At 48.6% G+C, this 24,142-nt stretch overlaps 1 protein-coding gene across 1 annotated transcript in view; it reads left to right on the top strand.

The window, feature by feature from the left end:
- Positions 1–24,142, top strand: part of LOC147685287 (alpha-N-acetylgalactosaminidase-like) — a 163,481-nt gene that overhangs the window by 63,824 nt on the left and 75,515 nt on the right. Inside the window, exon 3 of the mRNA XM_086941200.1 lies at positions 14,197–14,371. Coding sequence (XP_086797326.1) covers positions 14,197–14,371 — 175 coding nt within the window. The remainder of the gene's footprint in view (positions 1–14,196; positions 14,372–24,142) is intronic.

Genomic DNA, 24,142 nt, shown 5'->3' with positions numbered 1-24,142 from the left:
CTTCGTATGGTGTCTTGATCCGGGGGGCTAAGCTAGATGCCACGAGGTACGGTAGTCTGGGGCACCAATCCGCCAGAGAGCAACCGGAAAAGGTGCTGGCGATGGGTCTGCTGCTGGAAGCTGCTCCCTGAATACCTGCATTTTAAAGCGAGAAAGGGCATCAGCTGCATTGTTGAGAACGCCTGGCACATGTTTGGCCCTGAAAGTCACATTCCATTTCAAACATTGTAGCACAATTTCTTTCACCAAGCGCAGTATGAATGGACACCGTGCCGCTTGCTGGTTAATGCATTCTACCACGCTCATGTTATCTGACCAGAACACCACCAATTGATTGCTAAGGTGCTCCGGCCAGACCATCAGTGCTACCCATATCGGGAATAGTTCCAGGAATCCGATGTTGGTGGTCAATCCCCATGACCCCCATTCTTCAGGCCATTCCTGGGCGACCTACTTGGTTCCCAGGATGGCGCCAAAGCCCACGCTACCAGCAGCGTCCGTCCATAAACCCAACTCTGCTGATGTCGTGGGGGGGCCCGGCCACACTATCCGTCCATTGAAATCCTCCAGGAATGCCGTCCATATCCGCATATCCTGGCGAACCTCGGCTGACAACCTAGTGTGGTGATGTTTCTCTCTTAAACCTCTCATAGCTTGGGCAATCGACCGAGAGAAGGGGCGTGCCATTGGGATGACTCACAATGCAAAGTTCAATTGACCCACCGTCTCCTGCAGCTGCTGCAAGGTAACCTTCTCCTCGAGTAGGCACTGGCGCAGGGCCGCCCTGAACTTAAACACTTTGTCCTTGGGTAACCTGAAAGACCCTTCCAATGAATCAATCTCGATACCCAAAAATTCCAAACAGGTGGACGGGCCAACCGTCTTCCCAGGCACTAGCGGAACCCTGAAAGCCCGCATGAGCACGCAAAATTCCTGCAATGCCCAGGCACACTCCCGAGTCCCCGCCGCTCCCAGAAAAAGGAAGTCGTCTAGATAATGCATGACCTGTTTGTGGCCCGTGGACTGTCTCATGACCCACTCTAAAAAAGAGCTAAAAGTCTCAAAGTATGCACAAGAAATCGAACAACCCATAGGCATGCATTTGTCCATGTAAAATTTCCCATCAAAAGCGAAACCGAGTAAGTGGTGGTCCAAAGGATGCACCGGCAGCAAACGGAAGGCGGATTAAATGTCCGATTTGGCCATGAGAGTGCCTCGCCCCAACACCCGCAATAGCTCTACTGCTTGGTCAAAGGAAGCATACTTCACACTGCAAATTCCCTCGTCTATTGCATCATTCAAGGACGCTCCTCTTGGTGCCGATAAGTTGTGGATGAGTCTAAACTCGCCCTTCTCTTTCTTGGGGACTACACCCAATGGTGAACACACAAAGTCGGGCACTGGGACTTCCAGGAATGGCCACGCTATCCTGCCCAAGGACAGTTCTTTTTGGATCCTAGCCATAACTACTGCAGGATTATGTTGTACTGATAACTGATTCCTACAGTGCGCACTGCCTGTGTATCCCCCTGCCGGGATCCGGAAACCTTGGGAGAAACCTTCCTCTAGTAGGGCAGCTGCAGCGTGGTCTGGGTATCTGTTCAACCATGGGATCATTGCCAGGACATTAATGGAGGAGGGGCCAACTGTGTATTCTACGCTATTCTGGTTTCTTTCCCCCTCTCTGACTCTGATTACCACTTCTCGATCTGCATGTTGTCTCGTGATGGGAGGTGTGACCGCAGATTGCGCAGGCATGTCTGAATCTACATGTGCCGGCCGGCCTCGTACAGGAGCGCTTATTAAAGTCCCAACACACACCCTTCCTTTCCCCGCTGCCTCCCCTATTCTTCCCCCGGGAACTCATTCCCTGGCGCCGCACGAAAGGGCTGCTGGATTTCAGCGGGGAACACACTGGCTACGCTAATGGGCTGGGCAGTGGCCGTGTTCCCTGAGAACTTTTATGCCATGACAGCAAGTCAACCTTGTCCCATGCCAATGACAAGTCAAATTCCTTTGTTTTCCTGAAATTAATATCATATTCCTTCCATGCTTCCCCAGGGTACTGCTCGCTCCACCCTACAATCCTGCTCTGATAGCAAGCCATTGCCGCATGCACATTTGGAGGGCGTTCAACAGTGATAGCCGTAAGGATGGAGAAGGCTCTGATCCAATTGCACAGAGTTTCCTCCACCCTAAACTTCGCACACTGTACTCTCCATTCACTAGGGTGCATCCATTCTTTAAGCATTTTGGCATTTTCCATTTCCCTATTGTCTAATAGCAAAGAGAAAATATATATGTACTTTCCCGCCCAAATCATTTCTTTCACCGCCTGCCAAACATGTTGCGCTAAATCCTCGCTCAGACGGGATCGTACCGTCACCTAAGAGAGGCAGGGCCACCTCCTTACCATTACCGGACACTGGGACTGGTCCTGCGTCGCTTCCATTCGGTCGAGCGGCATCCGAACCTGCAGAAGAAGGAGAAACATAGGCCGTAGCCGCACTCGCAACTGTTCCCGCCCTAATCTTTTCCACCATCTTGGCCGCCTCTGCGGCATGGTCTATGGTCTAGTGTTGAGGGCATCATACCCCCCTTCTGCAGCCAAGGAAGTAAAGCCGCTATCTGCGCCGTTAGCTCGGGTGGGATCAGAGCTTCGCAATCCGGCACTGCCGCCGGCGCCACCTGCGGGGGGGGGGGGGGGGGGCCATGGGTGCCGGCACGGGAGGCAACGGAAGTGGACAAACAGGGGCAGGCGTCGCCGGCCCGACCGGAGGGGCCCCTGATGGCAAGGCAGGAACCAGTGCCATGGGAGCCAGGACTACCGGCTCCGGGGTAGTGGGCACAGCCACAGGTGCAGGCGCGGGTGCACTGCGCCTCGATCTCTTGGACTTGCTCCTTTTAGGCGAGGAGTCGGAATCCCCCTCTGGCAAAGGCGCAGCAATTTGCCGCTTGGGTCTACCGCGTGGGCCTGCGATATCATCGATCCTTTCCATCACGCGAGCCTCTAGGCTGTCTACCTTACCCAATCTCTTATCCATGGCATTTATTTTACGCATCATGGCCTGTAACATCAACTCCATTTTTGTCCCCTTAGCACTCTTGGCTCCCGGCATTTTGTCTATTTGATCGACTCGCCTACTGCTCGGATTCGGAACCCGTGCACCCTGTACCTTCACGTGACGGAGGATGCGCAGGGGGCTATGAGCACCACGCAACTGCGACCACAACACCGGCTATTCCGATTGTTAGGGGTGGCCAAACTCTAACGTAGACTCCGTCAGAAGCGGTCGCTCCCCACAGCCACTGGCCCTTGCTACGATCGCTCTGCTGTTTACATAGCGCCATTACCTAAGATTGCTCCTCTCACCGCTGCCTGCATTTGGTATCGTACTGCTGCCTGCATTTTGGAGCGTGCTGCTCGTGTTAGCATTGTTTTACATAGTAGCGCCTGCATTGCCACATTACAGCATAAATTACCCGCCTCGGGTAACGCTCGCCTTAATTGTGAACTTGTAGCATTAATTGATGAAATTACTGTGATTGTGCCTCTGTGATTGTGCCTCTGCCCACGAAGCTTTCACTGTTGTTGGCCCCAACCGGTTCCGGTTTCGCTTCTGTAGCCATTTTGTTGTTGTTGTGCCTCGGAGCCCGTCCCCTCCACCCCGCACCCGCCTCCCAGCTGACCCTCCCTCGCCCCTCCCCTTCCACTATCCACATATGACCGACGCTTATACGCGCAGCATACACGCGCAGCGGACGCGCCCCATGCGCGCCGAAGGTGCGCCAAAGGTTAGCCCGTCTACGCCTGTCCGTGCCTGGACCGCGCCCAGCGCCAGACCCCCTGGTCCCCGCAAACCGCACTCCTCCCGCTTAACGTATGACGCCGCCACCCTCCTATCCCTTAACCCCAGACGCACACCACAATGCTACGAGGCTACCCCAGGACGTACCCACGGTCCCTTCACCTGCCACTCCTGCAAGTTCGCCTGCATCAAGACCCACACCAAATCCACTAACTCCAAACACAGCTCTGACTAACCACCTGAAGTGCATCCTGCTGAACACCCGCTCGGTCCACAGACACGCCACTGAACTCTGGGACCTACTCGACACTGCTTCACCGGACATCGCCTTCCTTACAGAAACCTGGATGAACGCCTCTTCTTCACCCGACATCGCCATAGCCATCCCGGACGCCTACAAGATCATCCGAAAAGACCGCACCAACCAAACAGGAGGAGGCATCGCCATCGTCCATAAGAACAACATCAGAATCACGACCAGCCTCGACGATAACCTTGTAACCGCCGAACACCTCCACTTTCTGATCCACACCGACCCCAGGACCACACTTAGAGGCACCCTCATCTACAGACCACCAGGAACCCGTAAACAATTCAGCGAAGGCATCACTGAATTCATCAGCCCACATGTCCTCGCCTCCGAGAACTACATTCTACTGGGAGACCTCAACTTCCACCTGGAAAAGAAAAACGACAGCAACACCACCACCCTTCTGGACAACCTGGCTAACCTTGGTCTCAAACAACTTGTTGACATCCCCACCCATGTAGCCGGCCACACGCTCGACCCAATCTTCACCTCCTGCAAGCACATCTCCTTCGATCACACCACAACTCTCCATTGGACGGACCACAGCTGTGTTCACTTCAGCAACAAAACTACCTCGACCCACAACCCCCCACAATCTATTCAACGAAGAAACTGGAACAAAATCACCACCGACCAACTCCTCACATCGCTCAAACAAAACCCTCTCTTCGGACCCAAACCAAGCGGCCACCAAACTCAAACAATGGATCACTCACAGCGCTGACGAACTAGCACCCTTGAAAACCACCAAATCAAACAGGGTAGCAAAAAGGCCCCCTGGTTCAACGAGGACCTTAAGAAATCCAAGAAACTATGCTGTACTCTTGAGAAAACATGGAGAAAAAACCCAACCGCTGACAACCTGACCACCTTCAAGACAGCCACCCGCAAACACCACCAACTGATCCGATCCACCAAGAAATCAGCATTCAAGGATCGACTCGACAACAACGCCCAAAACAGCAAGGAACTATTCAACATTGTTAAAGAATTTACCAACCCCACCGCAGCCTCAAACGACATTACTCCCTCCGAAGACCTCTGCGACTCGTTATCCTCTTTCTTTTACAACAAAATCGCCGACCTACATAACAGCTTTGAGATCATTTGCAAAGAACAGTCCACTCCACCCACCTCCGAACCTAAACCGCCCTCTAACATCCTTAACGCCTGGAACCCAATCACCACTGAAGACACCATCCACCTAATGAACTCCATCCATTCAGGTTCGCCAACCGACCCCTGTCCCCACCACATCTTCAACAAAGCAGACTCCATCATCGCACCCCATCTCCGTGATGTCATCAACTGCTCCTTCAACTCCGCTACCTTCCCAGAAAGCTGGAAACACGCCGAACTCAGCGCCGTCCTCAAGAAACCCACAGCAGACCCCTCTGAACTTAAGAACTACCGCCCATCTCCCTCCTCCCATTCCCTGCCAAAGTGATTGAGAAAGCAGTCAATAGACAGCTCGCCGCCTTCCTTGAATCCAACAACTCCCTCGACTCCTCACAGTCCGGCTTTCGAGCCAAACACAGCACCGAAACCGCCCTTATTGCAGCGACAGACGACATCCGAACACTACTGGACAACGGAGAAACAGTTGCCCTCATCCTACTCGACCTCTCCGCCGCATTCGACACAGTCTGTCATAGCACCCTCATACAACGCCTCAACAACATCGGCATACAAGGAAAGGCCTTGATCTGGTTCATCTCGTTCCTCGCCGGGAGAACCCAAAGAGTCCGACTCCCCCCTTTCAAATCAGAGGCCACCGAAGTCATCTGCGGAGTACCACAAGGATCATCACTCAGTCCCACCCTCTTCAACGTTTACATGAGTCCCCTCGCATCCATCGCGCGACAACACAACCTTAACATCATCTCTTACGCTGACGACACCCAGCTGATCCTTTCCCTTACCAAAGACCCTAACACCGCCAAAACCAATCTTCATGAAGGCATGAAAGAAGTAGCCGAATGGATGAAAAACAGCCGCCTAAAACTTAACTCAGACAAAACGGAAGTCCTCATCCTAGGATCATCCCCCTCTGCCTGGGACGACTCATGGTGGCCATCGGCCCTGGGCACGGCACCCATACCCACAGACCACGCACGTAACCTAGGCTTCATCCTAGACTCCTCCCTCTCGATGACCAGACAAGTCAACTCAGTCTCATCCTCTTGCTTCAACGTACTTCGTATGCTCCAAAAAATCTTTTGTTGGATCCCCACCGAAACAAGAAAGACTGTGTCACCCACGCACTGGTCACAAGCCGACTGGACTATGGAAACACACTCTACGCCCGAACCACAGCCAAATTACAGAAAAAACTCCAATGCATCCAAAACGCATCAGCCAGACTCATCTTGGACATCCCTCGCCTAACTCACATTACCGGCCACCTGAAAGACCTCCACTGGCTTCCCGTCAACAAGAGAATAACGTTTCGTCTCCTCACCCACGCACACAAGGCCCTCTGCAAACTAGGACCCGAATGCCTCAACACACGACTGTCCTTCTACACACCCACCCGCCAACTAAGATCCTCCAATCAAGCCCTCGCCGCAGTTCCGCGCATCCATAGATCCACCATGGTAGGAAGATCCTTCTCCTACTTGGCGGCCAAAACCTGGAACTCTCTCCCCACTCACCTTCGCCTTACCCAGAACCACATCTCCTTCAGGAAGGAACTTAAAATCTGGCTATTCGATAAATAATGCACCCCATCACCCAAGCACCTTGAGACCCCCTGGGTGAGTAGTGCGCTATACAAATTCTTGAACTTGAACCTGGCGGCCACACGAAGCAATGAAATGCAAGCCTCCCGCTCTCCTCTTACTTTCTACGTCCTGCGTGTCCTACGTCCAGTACTCTACAGATCCACTGTACACCGGTATACCACGTGAACGCTTCAGCCTGTACGATCCACGCTCCGTCTGTCTGCTTCTACTGTTGCGCTACCACACACTCCTAGCAGCAATCCTTGACCTGAAAGATAAAACCGAAAATTAGGAGGCCCCGAGCACGGGGCACGACCAGTGTGGGGGAGCGTCAGGCGACAAGATGGGCCAACTGAGCGCTCCCCCCTCCTTTATTCCCGGGGACGCGGGGAGAGGGTGGGCCACCCCCTCCCCTCACCCCTCGACGCCCGCCCCCTTGACCCGGAAGACTGCACCACGCCTCCCGGATCAGGGATTGGGCGTCGGCCGAGCAGTGGTGTGGCGCACACCTCCCGCGTAACCATTGGATGCCGGGAGATCACGCCCCCACACCACCGGGAGGCAAGGGGAGAGGGGATCGCCGCACCGCCATGCAGGCGGAGGGGGCCAAGGGCCCCCCCTTTTCAAAAAGTGTGTTCCCGATCAAAATTGGGAAATAAAAATAAAAACTCCATGTCCCGGGCTTTCTATGCATGCCAATGGATCGGTGCAGATGAGACGGTGTGCACATAGCACGTCATTGATAATTATTCAGCTGCAAGAAGCTCCTTCAAGGAGGAGGACATGGCACTCGGTAATAGGAACACAGGCGGCAGATGTCCCTACAGAAGCAGGCTGTAAGTTTGACTTTTTACGAATTTCACTAAAGCGGCAGAGCTCGCACTATCTGCCTGTTTATTTTCAGTTTTTAGGGCTCGGGCCTACGTCACACGAAGTGGGGCGGGGCTTCCGAGCTTTAATGTTATAAAAAAAAAAAAGTTCAGAAAGGGCTGTGGGCTGCCGCATTCCAGAAAGCGCGCGGTTTTTGCGTGTGGTATTCTGCCATGTGAATGGTAATTGGTCCAGGCAAGGCTGTGTTTAAGTAAGGCAGCACGCCATAGGGCTTTGGAATTTTTGCAATGTCCACTTCCTGCATAAAGTGTTCGGACACGCGCAGAAGAATACATAAATCCTCAATTACCAGCTGTCCGAGGTGCCGGTAATTGAAGGCAGATGGTGCTGGGAGCGTGTGCACTGATGTTTTTTTTCCCTTGAGCTCTGTGTGCGCGCCGGCAAACCCGCGCCTGCTCTTTGACTGAGGTAGGCTAAACAAGCATTGGCAAAGCAAATAGGACTCTCCTATACAAAATCTGTTGGTTTTGTCAGGGATATGTTTAGCCATGTTGTACAGCAGCCTGGCTGCTATGCAGCACAGCTGAAAGTAAAAAAACAAACAAAGTGCTTTGATAAGCACTCGTGCCCACTCACCCGAACTCAAACTTTTAATGTCAAAATAGAAGATCACTTTAATTTACTGCCCTCATAATAGACCCCTTATAGTAGCTCTCGTTGTCCTCTTACCAGATCCCTTGCATCTTCCCAGCTATTGCCAGATTCCTCACTCGCTCCCTGTCTCGTCACCATGACTCACTCTCTCCACCCTTTCATAAAAAAACACTCCACCTCGCTTTCCTCTCACTGGGAGCCTCACATTTACTCTCACAGTCCGGTTACCAGATTCCTACTGCCGTTGTACCAGATCACTCATTGTACTATCATTCAGTGTCCTATCATTAGAGACTTGCTTCACCCTAATGTTCATACCAGTTTTTCAAACTCATTCCCAGATCACTCACTCACTGCCCAAGCAGACACTGGTACATCCTCCTGTGACCAATGTCAACAGTTCCCTTTCACACAAAGCCTTCGCAGATCCCAGGCATTCACTTCCCCCTCACACCTTTTCCCACACCTCCTGCTTCTCATACAAGCCTAGCCACTGATTTCTTGCACTAACAGCCTTCTCCTTTTCACGCACACTTCACTCCTGCTTCATTTCCCTTTTATTTTTCTGCCCCAATGCATTTCGTTCACTCATTTAACAGAATTATATTGTTTTTCCCTACAAAGGGAAGGCCTCCTTTACTTTGTAAAGAAGATATGGTTTATCTTGTAAGCAGGTATCTAAAAAAAATGGGTGCTGCTCTCAGAAATACATTACTTTCAAAATCGCATGTACAAATTGCATGACCTTTATATACAGAGCTCAGTGTGAACGATGTGGCTTGTACACACCCAACCATACACACCCAACCGCACACACCCACACACCCGCACACAACCGCACAACCGCACACACACACCCACACAACCGCACACACACACACACAACCGCACACACACACACAACCGCACACACACACACAACCGCACACACACACACAACCGCACACACACACCCACACAACCGCACACACACCCACACAACCGCACACACACACACACAACCGCACACACACACACAACCGCACACACACACACAACCGCACACACACACAACCGCACACACACAACCGCACACACGCACACACACAATCGCACACACAACCGCATGCCCACGCACACCACCACCACACACCCGCAGAGTAGTGAGTGCAGAGTAGTGAGTGCAGAGTAGTGAGTGCAGAGTAGTGAGTGCAGAGTAGTGAGTGCAGAGTAGTGAGTGCAGAGTAGTAGTGAGTGCAGAGTAGTGAGTGCAGAGTAGTGAGTGCAGAGTAGTGAGTGCAGAGTAGTGAGGGCAGAGTAGTGAGGGCAGAGTAGTGAGGGCAGAGTAGTGAGGGCAGAGTAGTGAGGGCAGAGTAGTGAGGGCAGAGTAGTGAGGGCAGAGTAGTGAGGGCAGAGTAGTGAGGGCAGAGTAGTGAGGGCAGAGTAGTGAGGGCAGAGTAGTGAGGGCAGAGTAGTGAGGGCAGAGTAGTGAGGGCAGAGTAGTGAGGGCAGAGTAGTGAGGGCAGAGTAGTGAGGGCAGAGTAGTGAGGGCAGAGTAGTGAGGGCAGAGTAGTGAGGGCAGAGTAGTGAGGGCAGAGTAGTGAGGGCAGAGTAGTGAGGGCAGAGTAGTGAGGGCAGAGTAGTGAGGGCAGAGTAGTGAGGGCAGAGTGCAGAGTGCAGAGTAGTGAGGGCAGAGTGCAGAGTGCAGAGTGCAGAGTAGTGAGGGCAGAGTGCAGAGTGCAGAGTAGTGAGGGCAGAGTGCAGAGTGCAGAGTAGTGAGGGCAGAGTGCAGAGTGCAGAGTAGTGAGGGCAGAGTGCAGAGTGCAGAGTAGTGAGTGCAGAGTAGTGAGTGCAGAGTAGTGAGTGCAGAGTGCAGAGTGCAGAGTGCAGAGTGCAGAGTGCAGAGTGCAGAGTAGTGAGGGCAGAGTGCAGAGTGCAGAGTGCAGAGTAGTGAGGGCAGAGTGCAGAGTAGTGAGGGCAGAGTGCAGAGTGCAGAGTGCAGAGTAGTGAGGGCAGAGTGCAGAGTGCAGAGTAGTGAGGGCAGAGTGCAGAGTGCAGAGTAGTGAGGGCAGAGTGCAGAGTGCAGAGTAGTGAGGGCAGAGTGCAGAGTGCAGAGTAGTGAGGGCAGAGTGCAGAGTGCAGAGTAGTGAGGGCAGAGTGCAGAGTAGGGAGGGCAGAGTAGTGAGGGCAGAGTGCAGAGTAGGGAGGGCAGAGTAGTGAGGGCAGAGTGCAGAGTAGGGAGGGCAGAGTGCAGAGTAGGGAGGGCAGAGTGCAGAGTAGGGAGGGCAGAGTGCAGAGTAGGGAGGGCAGAGTGCAGAGTAGGGAGTGCAGAGTAGGGAGTGCAGAGTAGGGAGTGCAGAGTAGGGAGTGCAGAGTAGGGAGGGCAGAGTAGGGAGGGCAGAGTAGGGAGGGCAGAGTAGGGAGGGCAGAGTAGGGAGGGCAGAGTAGGGAGGGCAGAGTAGGGAGGGCAGAGTAGGGAGGGCAGAGTAGTGAGGGCAGAGTAGAGAGTAGAGAGTAGAGAGTAGGACATCACAGGCAGCAGCTGTGCAAGCTTCTTACACTCACAAGAAGGACATCACAAACAGCAGCGGTGCAAGCTTCTCACACCCGCAAGGAGACGACAGGCAGCAGAGGTGCAAGCTTCTCACACTCGCAAGAACGACATCACAAGCAGCAGTGGTGCAAGCTTCCCTTACACACTCACAGCAGGTACTGTGCCAAGGCAGCAACAGAGCAAGAGTCCCTTACAAAGAACAGGCACAGCACAGAGATGCACAATGCAATCTTCTCATACTCACAGGCAGCAGCGGTGCAAGCTTCTCACACTCACGCGAAGGACATCACAGGCAGCAGCTGTGCAAGCTTCTCACACTCACAAGGAGACCACAGGCAGCTGAGGTGCAAGCTTCTCCCACTCACAAGAAGGACATCACAAGCAGCAGCGGTGCAAGCTTCTCACACTCACAAGAAGGACATCACAGGCAGCAGCTGTGCAAGCTTCTCACACTCACAAGAACGACATCACAGGCAGCAGCAGTGCAAGCTTCTTACACTCACAAGGAGACCACAGGCAGCTGAGGTGCAAGCTTCTCCCACTCGCAAGAACGACATCACAAGCAGCAGTGGTGCAAGCTTCCCTCACACACTCACAGCAGGTACTGTGCCAAGGCAGCAACAGAGCAAGAGTCCCTTACAAAGAACAGGCACAGCACAGAGATGCACAATGCAATCTTCTCATACTCACAGGCTGCAGCTGTGCAAGCTTCTCACACTCACAAGAACAACATCACAGGCAGCAGCAGTGCAAGCTTCTTACACTCACAAGAATGACATCACAGGCAGCAGAGGTGCAAGCTTCTTACACTCACAAGGAGACCACAGGCAGCAGAGGTGCAAGCTTCTTACACTCACAAGGAGACCACAGGCAGCAGAGGTGCAAGCTTCTCACACTCACAAGAAGGACAACACAGGCAGTAACGGTGCAATATTCTCACACTCACAAGGAGATCACTGGCAGTACACACCACATGAACACACTCCATAACACACATTTACAATGCCATTAGCTCAAACTCAAATAAATCCGAGCCCGATTGCATTTCTAATGCTTGTTTTTTAACCCATGCACGTGTAGCCAACAGCATGGTGGAGGGAGTGCAGGGTACAGTAGCTTGCTGGACCTGTTTTCTGGTCTGGAACTGGAAGTGTCCTTGATGTTAAGAGGTTGCTTTCACAAAGCGCTTGTTGCTGAGGCCACTACAGAAAGCAATTGATAGCTAAATACGCCTCACTTACTGTCTGGCACTTTATTGCCTGTTTGTTTACTTTATGCGACTAACCGCTGCGCCACGTGGCACCGGAGTCCTTCAGTGAGCTTAGTTATGAGTTGTGATAAGAATAATAAAGAATTACTTTGTTTGTCTTTGCGTCTGTTTGACGGCCGACAACACAATCGTATACAAGCAGTACGTTTATGTATTTTCAAGAGGGGGCAACAAACGCGTTCCTTATTGTGTGATTTTTTAACATATATAAATGTAGACTGTATTTGCATATGTGGGAATAAATATGAAATGTCTCAAACTATGTTTTATGTCTGTATATGGAATTAGTGTATGTACTGTGTATATGCGCCTGTGTGTTTGTGCACGTGTGTCTGTGCGGGTTTCTTCATCTGTGAATATCTCTCTGCGCAATGTCTGTGTCTGAGTGAGTGCATGTGCCTGTGCGTGTCAGCTCGTCCGTCTGCATGTCTCTTCATATGTGTCTACGTGTTGAGTATCAGGGTGAGAGTGTGTATTGTGTGTGTATGTCCGCCAGTGTGTGAATATATGTGCGTGCAAGGGAGGGAGGAAGGGCACACATTGCACGAGGGCTGTTGTGACGCCGTCGTGCCCCGAGAGGAATGCACTATCCCGGGACACATTATAGTCATTAAAAGCATGTTTAAAGTCCTCTGTGTGGATGCGCAGGGCAGTGCTGTCTGTGCTGCGCTGTCTGTACTGGGGCAGCGGGGCTTGAACATCAACTGCCGCCCGGCACGGAGTCTCCGGAGAGGCTTGTTAATACTTGAAAAGGTCTTGTTTATGGCCTGTAAGATAGCTCGGTAAAGTCGCAATACAGGACTGAGCTTGAAAGCCAGCAAAGTCAAGTCCGCTTTTCATGCTTCCGAGGGCGATAAACCAAATATTATTAAATTAGAGAATGTAAACCGGAAATGTATAATGCTTGGACCCGGCACTGTAGTATGAAGCACTACATAATGTAACCGATTATATTTCTCCCAAAACATAATTAATTGAAAAGCTGCAATTGAATATTGGAAGCTAGGTAAAACATGGCCCACTACAGTGACTATACACCATAAAGGTCTACAAAGGCTTAAAGGCGCGGCTCTTAATTTAGACCGTGCTGGCTTAGGTTTTTATCCTCTCAAATCAAAAAAAAATATGTGCCATTGACTTCAGTAATGAAACGTGTTTGCTTCATGTACAATGAGAACCTTGAGTAGTTTAAGTGCCCTTAATAAATCGTCGATATCGTTACAGTGGTAGGAGTCCGCCCTGTATAATTGACGTTGCCAGCTAAGGGAAACTTTGTATCATCGGAGCTAGCCATACGCAGAACAAGGGATGGGGACTTTCCTGTAACTACACGCACAACTCTACCTCTGTGGAAGCCACGAGACCCGTCACAAACCAGTTCATCAAGACTTCGCGTTTACTAAGCCGATAATTTCCAATGCAATAGGTTGCGCATTTGCGAGAGTTTAAGCTATTGGCATTGTAAATAACAACGCCTTTTATTTGTATAAATACAAGGCGATGTCATTTACAATGGCAATAGCTCAAACTCGTGTAAATGCGAGACCTATTGCATTGCAAATGCTTGTTTCTTCATTTTTTGAGTGCCAAGGAAGAAGCCGCCCGCAAATGCTTCAGAGCACAGGGTACACACTCCATTGAGGAAAGAAATGTTGTTTCATTAATAGGGATGTTTGCCCGATTGGTGAGTTCACATTGCTGGCACAGCATGTATTAACTGAGTTATTCAAAGTAAATGTATGTACGTGGTCTTTGTATTGTGCAAACACTAGATGTCTGGGGTTTCTGGACATCATGGCGTCCAGATGTTTGCGATTTCTCAAAGCTTTGCAGGTTCACTCTTAAGCTTAAAAGAAGGGAACTCAAATTACAAGGAATATTTTAGTGATGTTTTCACTTTGAAAGCCAGAGGTAATGGGGTTTAGCCTTTCTTCTGGTCGGTTGAATGTTGGATATTGAGGAGAGCTATGTAAAGATTACAGGTTCTGTTACAGCTCGCAAAATAGAACATGTTATCTACATCTCCATTTCTTACATTAACATTTTTGTATCTGTTCCTCCCTAAGTGAGCATTTGTTCAAAAGCATGGCTGACCGGATGGCAGAAGATGGATGGAAGGAGCTTGGTTACCAGTACGTGAGCATAGACGATTGTTGGTCTCTGAAGGAGAGGGATTCCCAGGGGCGGCTCCAGCCTGATCCAGAAAGGTTTCCAAGTGGCATGAAAGCCCTTGCGGACTATGTAAGTAAACTGTCATTATAGTGGAAATGTGTTGACCTATGCTCAGGTATATGATCGAATCCATCATATAACAATATAATGGTAGCATGACACTGATGTAACAGGTGGTCATATGGTAATGTGTGTTTCAGGAATGATGGAGGGGGTCTGACGAGAGACCTATTGCATAGTGGGTTTCTCCATATCATTTTCCATTGCATTATCCTGATTTCTTTGTGCTGAGTTTGAAGGTGTACATTCTGCTGCATTTTCAAACTGAGGCTTTACGTATGATCTGTGAATGCAGTGTGCTGCTGCTCCAGTCTTCTGTCAGTAGCCGATTGGACCGACAACCAAAGGCATTTGTTGATTGTGTGTCTGAAGCTTTTAATTTGAGGTATCTGTTATCGGAAGGTGGGACTGAGAGAGACCGAGCTTTCTCTGTATCCAGGTAAGGTTGCGGAGATGAAGAATTCCCCCCCCCCCCCCATGAATTTCTCCAGGTGATACTTCCTGGGGGCCCCTTCCATGAATTAGTGGGAAATCCCCCCGCTGCTCCCCCCCTTCTTGTTCAGAAACACATTACTGACGAAGCCCATCTGTTATCACAAGGGATGGTGGTTGCTCGGTAGATACATGCATGTTTATAGTAAGCTGCATGATCTCTGGTGAGGACTGACCTGTTAGTGGAGACACTGATAATCCTCTAAACTGAACCCTGCTCTGGAGAGAGACAGTGAATACCTGTACGAAAGTAGGAGAGAGTGACCACACCGCATAGATCAATTTAAAAGAGTGGCTTTCTGATACATTTGGAAACGAGACTGGATTATGCTTCCATTCCCACCAAAATGTTTTAAGGGCATATCTTTTGCTGATTTACGTCATGGGTTGGCCAAATGGTGCCATCAGTTAGGGTCTGTACATGGTTCGATCTTCTTAAGTTTTTCAAATCACCACTTCTTGGGTGGATTTTCTGAAAAATACAGAGCTTGAGTATCTGTAGAGTAAAGCCATAAACCATAAGTGGTACAAAAGGGGGTGGTAATGGACGGAGCATCTGAACCAATCAAACACTCACACCCAGTCAAAAGATCTGGGTTTAATCCATCACCGTTCTTTAGCCCACTCTACCACCCCAGTTCAGACATGGCTATATGCAAATCAGTCTGACCCTGTTCCTCATGGACCGGTTTCAGGCATTCCAGCTGTCTTCAGCCCGGCTTGCTTGAATCCAGTGGTGTGGAGAGCATGGGACTCACGTCTGAGCATACCCATCCCACTCGGGGTGACAAATGCAAAAACCACAGTTGATGGACAGAATGCAGAACAATGTCATACATTCACCCCAGTACAGAGATCTGGTCCTCTAGCAAGCAAGCCGGGCTGAAGATGGCTGGAATGCCAGAAACCGGTTTTCGGAAGCTTGTTTCCGGTACAGGGAAGGCATGGCATGGCGGTTCGGGCTGGACTGTTCCCATGAGGCACAGGGTCTGACTGATTTGCATATGGCCATGTCTGAACTGGGGTGCTGTGGAGTGCAAAAAAACGATGGATTTAGGCCCAGATCTCTGTACTGCGGTGAATGTATGACATTGTTCTGCATTCTGTCCATCAACTGTGGTTTTTGCATTTGTCGCCCCGAGTGGGATGGGTATGCTCAGACGTGAGTCCCAAGCTCTCCACACCACTGGATTCAAGCAAGCCGGGCTGAAGACGACTGGAATGCCAGAAACCAGTCCTCGGACGCTTGTTTCCGGTCCAGGGAAGGCATGGCTTGGCGGTTCGGGCTGGACTGTTCCCATGAGGCACAGGGTCAGACTGATTTGCATATGGCCATGTCTGAACTGGGGTGGTGTGGAGTGCAAAAAAAGTTGGATTTAGGCCCAGATCTCTGTACTGGGGTGAATGTATGACATTGTTCTGCATTCTGTCCATCAACTGTGGTTTTTGCACAAACCATAAGTGGGCAGGCAGGACGTTTTTACAAAATGTCCTCAAGATATAATGAACACGCATTTCATATTTACTGAAGCTACACAATGGTCTTTTATAGAAGATTGTACAACATTGCTCATCTCTTACTCAAGATTGTTGAGAACATTTGAGGCTTACTGTATGTTCATTCCCTGTTTTCCCCTCTCTTTTCCTCGCTTTGGAACTTTCCTTTCTCCCAACTGTCAAACTAAAGATCATGCTTTTGTACTGGCACAGCTGACTGGAACTGTCAGTGCATGGCATGTACTATTACAGTTGCTTACCCCATTACGCTTCATTGTGTACATCCTTATACAATTATACCATTATTGAAGTTTTGTGTTGTATATCTGGGACAGATGCTGGATCAACAGGAATAAGGTTTGGAGGCAGATTAAAGCTGAATATTATGTACATTAAGAATGTCACAAAACAAAAAGCATTTTCCTCACTGAGGTATCTCATGTTTTGCCCAATGAACTGAAAAGTTCCTAAAGGCACATATTTAAAAAAAGGATGGGAACAATAAAGCAAAGAAAACTTCCTATTTTAATTTGTTAAAATGTATACTGACTTAATAGAAAGAACCTGTTATGTTCAGAAACCGAGTTTGACTAATTTTGGTAACAGACTGCACCTACAGTGGTGAAAACTAAAGACTTTTACTGAAGTAAGTGTTGCGATGGCGGCGTTTACCATAATGCATCTGAGTGTACTGAGTGCTGGGATGTGAGGCATTGTGCTCCCTTCCTCCTATAATTAGTTGGGAGCACTGATGGAGCAAAGTATCCATACATCACACACTTTCCTAAACAAAGCCTTAAAAATGATTGACATTTCATTGTGTCAGCATAGTAAGTAAGAATAGAAATAGTACAATGTAACCAATCATGAAGTGGCATGGCCATGATGGATAGCACACCAAGCAGTTGCAAAGCGTGGAAAGAATAAGTGGAAGTCAGTGGCATAAAAGGGCTGATCGAAAGGCCTCTCTCTCACTGTAGTTTTTATTGTACTTTTTTGTAGAACTGATAGGAGGTCTTCCTGACTGGTACAGCTGCATAACCAGAGCTCAAAAAATTAGAGCGGTTTTGTTTTGGGGAGGCTTTCACACTTTTAGGTAGGGTGATATTTTGATTAAGTGCAGTTGATGCTATTGTCTATAGTAACTATACCGTCACCATAAGGGCACTGTTGGGACCTGTCCACAGTATTCTCCTTCTTGCTTTTGCTTCCTCATCTGTTGCTGAGCAATGTGGCCAGCACCACCATGCATGATGATTGGAATCCCATGCCTAGCAAGATACAGGACCATCACCTTTGTCTTGGATTCTCCCCACATTTCTGAACATGCTTTCACTCGTAGACCAGGTCATAGCATTTGAATTTGAATTTAAAAGAACTTGTAGAGCGCACGTACACTGAGTCAGTTTCATGGCGCTGGTGAGGTCCCTAGAAGAATGAAATAAGAGAGCTAGTAAAGATAAGAGAGCTAAGTGCCAAAAGCCTGCTGGAATAATAATGTTTTTAGAGACCTCCGAAACTCCATGTAGGAGGAAGAGAGTCTTAAAGATAGGGGGAGGTCATTCCAGAAGGTGGGAGCAAGTACGGCAAACTTCTGCCCCCCTGCCCGCTTCTTTTTGAACCGGGGCGTAGTTAGTAAAGCTAGGCTAGAGGAGCGGAGGTCCCTAGAAGGAACATAGGGAGAAATTGCCGAATTGATGAAGGCCGGGGCTGTGCCCGCCCTTGCTTGAAAAGTCAAGCACCCTAGCTTAAACCTGGCTCGTTCTTTTTCTGTTACAACGGTATGCTTTAAGGATTGTGAAATAAAATGTATTTATTTATTTGTGGCATGTTTTGTATAGAGCTGCAAACCAGAGGGGAGGTAGGGGTCAGAGGCTTTAATAAGGCAATCAGTACATTTTACCATCACCACCAAAAGAGCACCATTATTGGGTATTCACTGCTGTGTTTTACTTCTTGCTTCTGCTTCATCATCTGTTCCTTAAAGGAGCATTGCATGTCCTAAACTATAGTGAAACCTTACCCATGTCTTCCACTGACAAATAGTTAGAAGTAGCCTTCGTTAAACTAATATTGCCGCTTGAGGATGACCATGGTTGTGGTGCACTGCCATTAGCATCATGGCTGCTGCCACTATTGGTGTATGTATTTCAGTTCAATGTGCCGCACCCCTACATCTACTGGATCATGATCTCACAGGCCTTCCTTAGAGCATTAATACCACAATTTGTACCCTTCTTGCACATCTATAACTAACCTGTTGTAGCCACCCGACTCTTAACTGAGTACCACTGTGAAGAAATGATGCCTGCTTTAGGTTTATTACTTCTAGACACCTTATCTGTTGCAGAAATGGATGAGGCTTAAGTGAGTTAAACCCACAGATGAAGCTTTGCTTCTTCCTGCCGCTGACAAGTTATCAGATAGTGGATATTATGTTTTTTACAAAATATATTATCCTTCACAGAAGCCCCACTGAATATCGAACTGGAGTTTCCCCTGACATGGGCAGATGACACAGTGAAATACTTGGGTATCTGGCTGAGTAACAATCTGTCACAAATCTGGCATTTAAACTTTGGTAGATTGATGAACTGGCTAGAAGACCAGCTAAATTCTGGGCCGCTTTGCCCTGACACTTGCGGGCAGAATAGCCATTCTAAAAATGATAGTCCTCCCCAAGCTGCTTTATCTCTTTGTTAACGTACCATTACCCCTTACTCGAGCGTTCTTTAAAACTCTGCGATCGCAGTAGCTTGGGCTGGCGGTCAACCCAGGGTGAGCTGGGAGTTGTTAACTCAGCCACTGTCAGGGTGGACTAGGTACACCCAGTTTTGAATTGTATGTGCTGAGTGCATCGGCACAATTTTTACACTATTGGGTGCATCCGACCCTGTTTCAACCACATGTAGCTACAGAAAGGGACATAGCTGACTCCATTCCGCTGCATGCAGCTGTATATCGACTCTATTGCAGGAATGGTAAGGAAATTAACACAGTGGAAACATTACGCTGGGCATGGAAGGACTTAAGGAGCCGGGCAAATAATTCCCTGCTGCATGTATCAGCAACGCCACAGGCATTTCACCCACACTTTCCATGCCTACACGACAGGGGAGCTGTGGACAGGGCGCGCAAAATGGGTCTATCTGCGGTAGGAGATATCTACCCACAAGGTACATTCTTGACCCCTCCCACCAGCCAAGCTGAAACACAAGCGCTTTTTCTAGATGTACTCCTATATTATTAATTAAGAGCCACTTGAAAAGCACTGCACCCTACTTTTCCCTGACTACTATGCAGCCATTAGAACATCTGCTGGTAACACCGTCCCCTCATTAACTGGTCTCCAGACTTTATACCCTCACGCAATCAAACACCCCATGGACTGCTCCGTGTGCACACGAACAGTGGAGAGCCGAGTTGGATGGTGCGCCCACTGATGATCAATGGGTGTTTTCCTGCTCACAAACACGATATCGGTCACCACACTATAAGCGACAGCTTATACATTTTAAATTCTTACATCGATACTACTGCACGCCTTTGCAGTTATTTAAGCTAAAGCTCAGACTGGACTCACGCTCCTGGAAATGTAAATGCGAAACTGCTACTTTCCTGCACATTGCATGGGATTGCCCTGCAGTATCCAAGTTCTGGGGGGAGGTATATGTAGCCATTCAAGCCATCACCGGGCACACACTACAATGCTCCCCAATAGTTGCTCTTGTTTGATATGTGGAGGGGATTCCTCTGGAATCCCGCCGGCTCACTGCAATGCTACTATTGCTATACACTGGGGGGCCCCCAAACACCCTCGAATCCCTGAGTGGATCCAAGACATTACCTACTGTCAGGAGCAGCTGGCAACCTTCTGGGACCTTATTCCAATGGCATCCCGTCCAAGGGACATATGGGAACCTTTCATAATTTGGCTTCGGGAGAGGGATGAACACCCTACTGGTGATACAAGACCATCGCTGACTACTCAGTACCGGGAAACACCCACCGCATAGTCCTAGCACCTAACTATGGGTAGTTAAAGCTCCATAGGGCTATCCCTAGGTTTTAAATCATCGCAAATAATGAAAAAAAACACCAATCACATTTTTTTATTATTTTTTGTTTAGTTTTTCATCCATTTTTTTTAAATAGTTTTTGGGGGGGGAATATATTTTTAAATGATTAAAAAAAAACATACTTTCTTTTGTATTTATTTGTACAATACAAAACTAGAATGAAGCAGCATTGATCCAAATCGTATTTGATGTGCACATTTAAACAAATAATGCAATAAATACATACCTAGTGTCTAACTTAAACTTGTCCCCATGCCATATGACATTTGCACTCACCTCTCATACAATCATTGCATACCAAGCATACACAACACATACATTAATTTCCGGCTACAGAATAGCTTGCAGCTATGAAACTCATGGGGACATTTCTTCCTTAATTTCCATGGTTATGCCGCCAGCTTGAACAGATCAGGCCAACGCATGTTTCAGTGGATACAAATTGATTCAATCCACCTTCATCAGGACCGCTTGCTTTCTTTCATTTAATGCAGCGGAGGTATAAAAAGGGATCAATAGGTCCGTATCTGGCTATTCTTCTCTTTTCTCAATGTCACGCCCATATGTCCTGCAAATGTTTCGCTTGGGTAAAAACTCTGTCTTATAGTTACTAGTGCTCCAACATATCTTGTATTTACTAGAACACTTTCGTTTTTTGTGGCATAAATTTGGCGTCACATGACTGGAGTGGATGTTTTAAACAGCTATGCGGGGTCCTCAAATGTGTTTCAACTCTTTTTTTATACAAAATCTGCTACAGGGGGAGACCAGGTACGAGGGAACTGGGAGCGATCCCAGTTTTGGATAAGTTAGATACATAGTGTCTAACTTAAACTTGTCCCCATGCCATAATGAAATTTGCAATCACCTCTCATACAATCATTGCATACCAAGCATACTCATACACACTACACAATACATACATTAATTTACAGCTACAGAATGGCTTGCAACTAAAAAAATCTCATGCGGAAAGGTCTTACTTAACCACATGAATGCTATAGCAATTCCCCTCCTGTGCTGCAGATCCTCGTACAACATTGTTTCATGACGAACTCAGCTCGTCATGAGCACACAATCCGTGTACTGCATGACGAGCTGAGCTCGTCATGAGCAGGGAAGGGGTTAATTTCCATGGTTATGCCGCCAGCTGGAAAGGATCTTGTCTGTAGTACCAGATTTGCCCTCAAATCTAGGTGACTGCCAGTGGCGACTGCCAATTCCATAAAAAAGTAGGCTACTTGCACAAGCTTACTCCATGTTGTGTGGAGGTACTTCTTGTGTTCTCGGGAGAGAATTATTACTTTTCTGTTGCGATGAGAGACTAGTTCCACCCTGAACAGGAAAGCCTGCCTCCAAACCCGGCTCCGAAGACAAAAGAAAAGCCTTCCGACGGCTTGGAACCGAGCAACCGTGATCCTGAAGATGACACTGACATACCACAGGACACATGGGATGACTACAGTTACCCTGTAGATCCTCCAGACCTTCCTGATCCGCAAGCATACCCAACCAGACCATCTCCCCCAGATGACACCATTGGCTTTAGTCAGCTCATTGATGGGGCTGCCCAATATCATGGCGTGCAAATGCATTCAGACCCCACATAGAATGACTTCCTGGTAGATACTTTTGCAGTCACAAAGGACAGTACAAACTTTACCCATGCTTAAAGGTGTCATTAAACATGCTCCAGACATCTTGAAAGACCCAGTCAGGACCAGGATTCTCAATCCTTGGATGGATAAAAAATATAAACCCGCCCCTAATGATCCCACCTACATTAAAGGTCAACTCCCCTTAGATTCCCTGATAGTGACCAATGCTAGGAAGCGGGCCAACTCCCAAACCTCCAGTGATGCCCCACCTCCAGACAAAGAGTCAAAACTGCTAGACTCTTCCGTAAAACGAGTTGCCTTCCAAGCAGCTAATCACTGGAGGATAGCTAATGCACAAGCATTACTTGCCAAATCCGATAGGGCTCACTACGACAAGCTTGAGCGCCTAATGCAGCATTTGCCTGACCAATACAAGGCCAAAGCCAATGATTTGATTCAGGGGGGCAAGTTAATAACAAACGCATCCATTAAATGTGCCCTCGATGCAGCAGACTCTGCATCTAGATCAATAATCACTAGTGTATTACTGCGAAGACATGCATGGTTGTGCATTTCTGGCTTCAAACATTAATTGCAAAATAAGATCCTTAATCAGCCGTTTAATCAGGAACAACTTTTTGGCCCAGGTGTAGACACAACATTAGAGAAAATGAAAAAAGACAGTGAGAAAACTATAGGTCCATTAGTCTCCATCTACACGAGGTTCCTTTTGCCGCTCCTTTTATAGGGGTGGATCCAAAAACATCAGTATAGATACAGCTTCCTCCTCCTACAAAACTACCACACAAACATCCCCCAACAAGGGATATTTTAGAGGTGGACACAGGGAAAATAACAACAAAGGGAGAGGCCGAGGTAACAATACTCGCACCTCCACCACTAACAAACGGTGACTTCCCTCCACTCCCTCCAGACCATTCCACTTGGAGGGAGACTCTCACAGTTCCTACCTGTCTGGAATTCCAAACTACGGACAAGTGGGTAAGACAGATTATCCAGTATAGGTACTGCCTGGAACTTACTGCAACTTCCCTCAACATACCGCCTAAACCCAACATACAGCCTAAACATCGTCTAATGTCCAAGGAACATCTAACGCTCCTCAAACATGAAGTTCTCTCACTGCTTCAAAAGCATGCAATAGAACCAGTTCCCTTAGAGCATCAAGGGACGGGAATTTACTCACTATATTTTCTATACCCTAAAAAGGACGGTACTCTCAGACCAATACAGGACCTCAGACCTCTCAACTTCTACATACAGCCAGATCACTTTCAGATAATCACTCTTCAACAAGTCCTTCCACTACTTCAACAAGGCGACTTTCTTGCAACATTTGAGCTCAAGGATGCTGACTTCCATATTCCAATACACCCTGCTCACAGGAAATATCTAAGATTCACAGTGGATGGCAAACACTATCAGTTCAAGGTTCACCCATTAGGGGTAACCACAGTACCCAGGGACTTCACAAAGTGTCTCGCGGTGGCAGCTGCACACTTGCGAAGACAGCAAATCCATGTGTTTCCATACCTGGCCGACTGGCTGATAAAAGCCAAGTCACACAGTCAGTGTGTTCATCACACTCACCTAACAATTCTACTGCTACACCATTTGGGGTTCACAATCAACCACGCCAAGTCACATCTACAGCCCTTCTACCTACATCAGTATCTAGGGGCCACCATAGAACACTTCCAAAGCTCTAGCATACCCCAATCCAGCCAGGATAGCAAGTATGCAAACCCTCATCACAAAATTTCACCACAACACTCCCTTCCAGCTCAAGTGTTTATGCAGCTCATAGGAATTATGGCTTCCTGCACTTTCATAGTACCTCACGCAAGACTTTTCAGATGCGCCCCTCACAAGAATGCTTAGCAAGTCAGTGGAATCGGGCTCAAGGTCAACTTACAGATCTGGTGTTGGTGGACAGCCGCACACATCGCTCTCTGCAGTGGTAGAACACAAAACCTTTCCAGAGGGCGGCCGTTCCTAGAGCCATTTCCGCAGATAGTGCTAACAGCGGACTCCTCACTCATCGGCTGGGATGCCCATCCCTAAAACCATACAATTCAAGGCAAGTGGGCCAC

Source organism: Lissotriton vulgaris, chromosome 10 (genome assembly GCF_964263255.1).
Source record: "Lissotriton vulgaris chromosome 10, aLisVul1.2, whole genome shotgun sequence".
Classification (NCBI taxonomy): Eukaryota; Metazoa; Chordata; class Amphibia; order Caudata; family Salamandridae; genus Lissotriton; species Lissotriton vulgaris.
The sequence above is the reverse complement of the archived record's forward strand: the minus strand, read 5'-3'. Positions and strand labels throughout refer to the sequence as shown.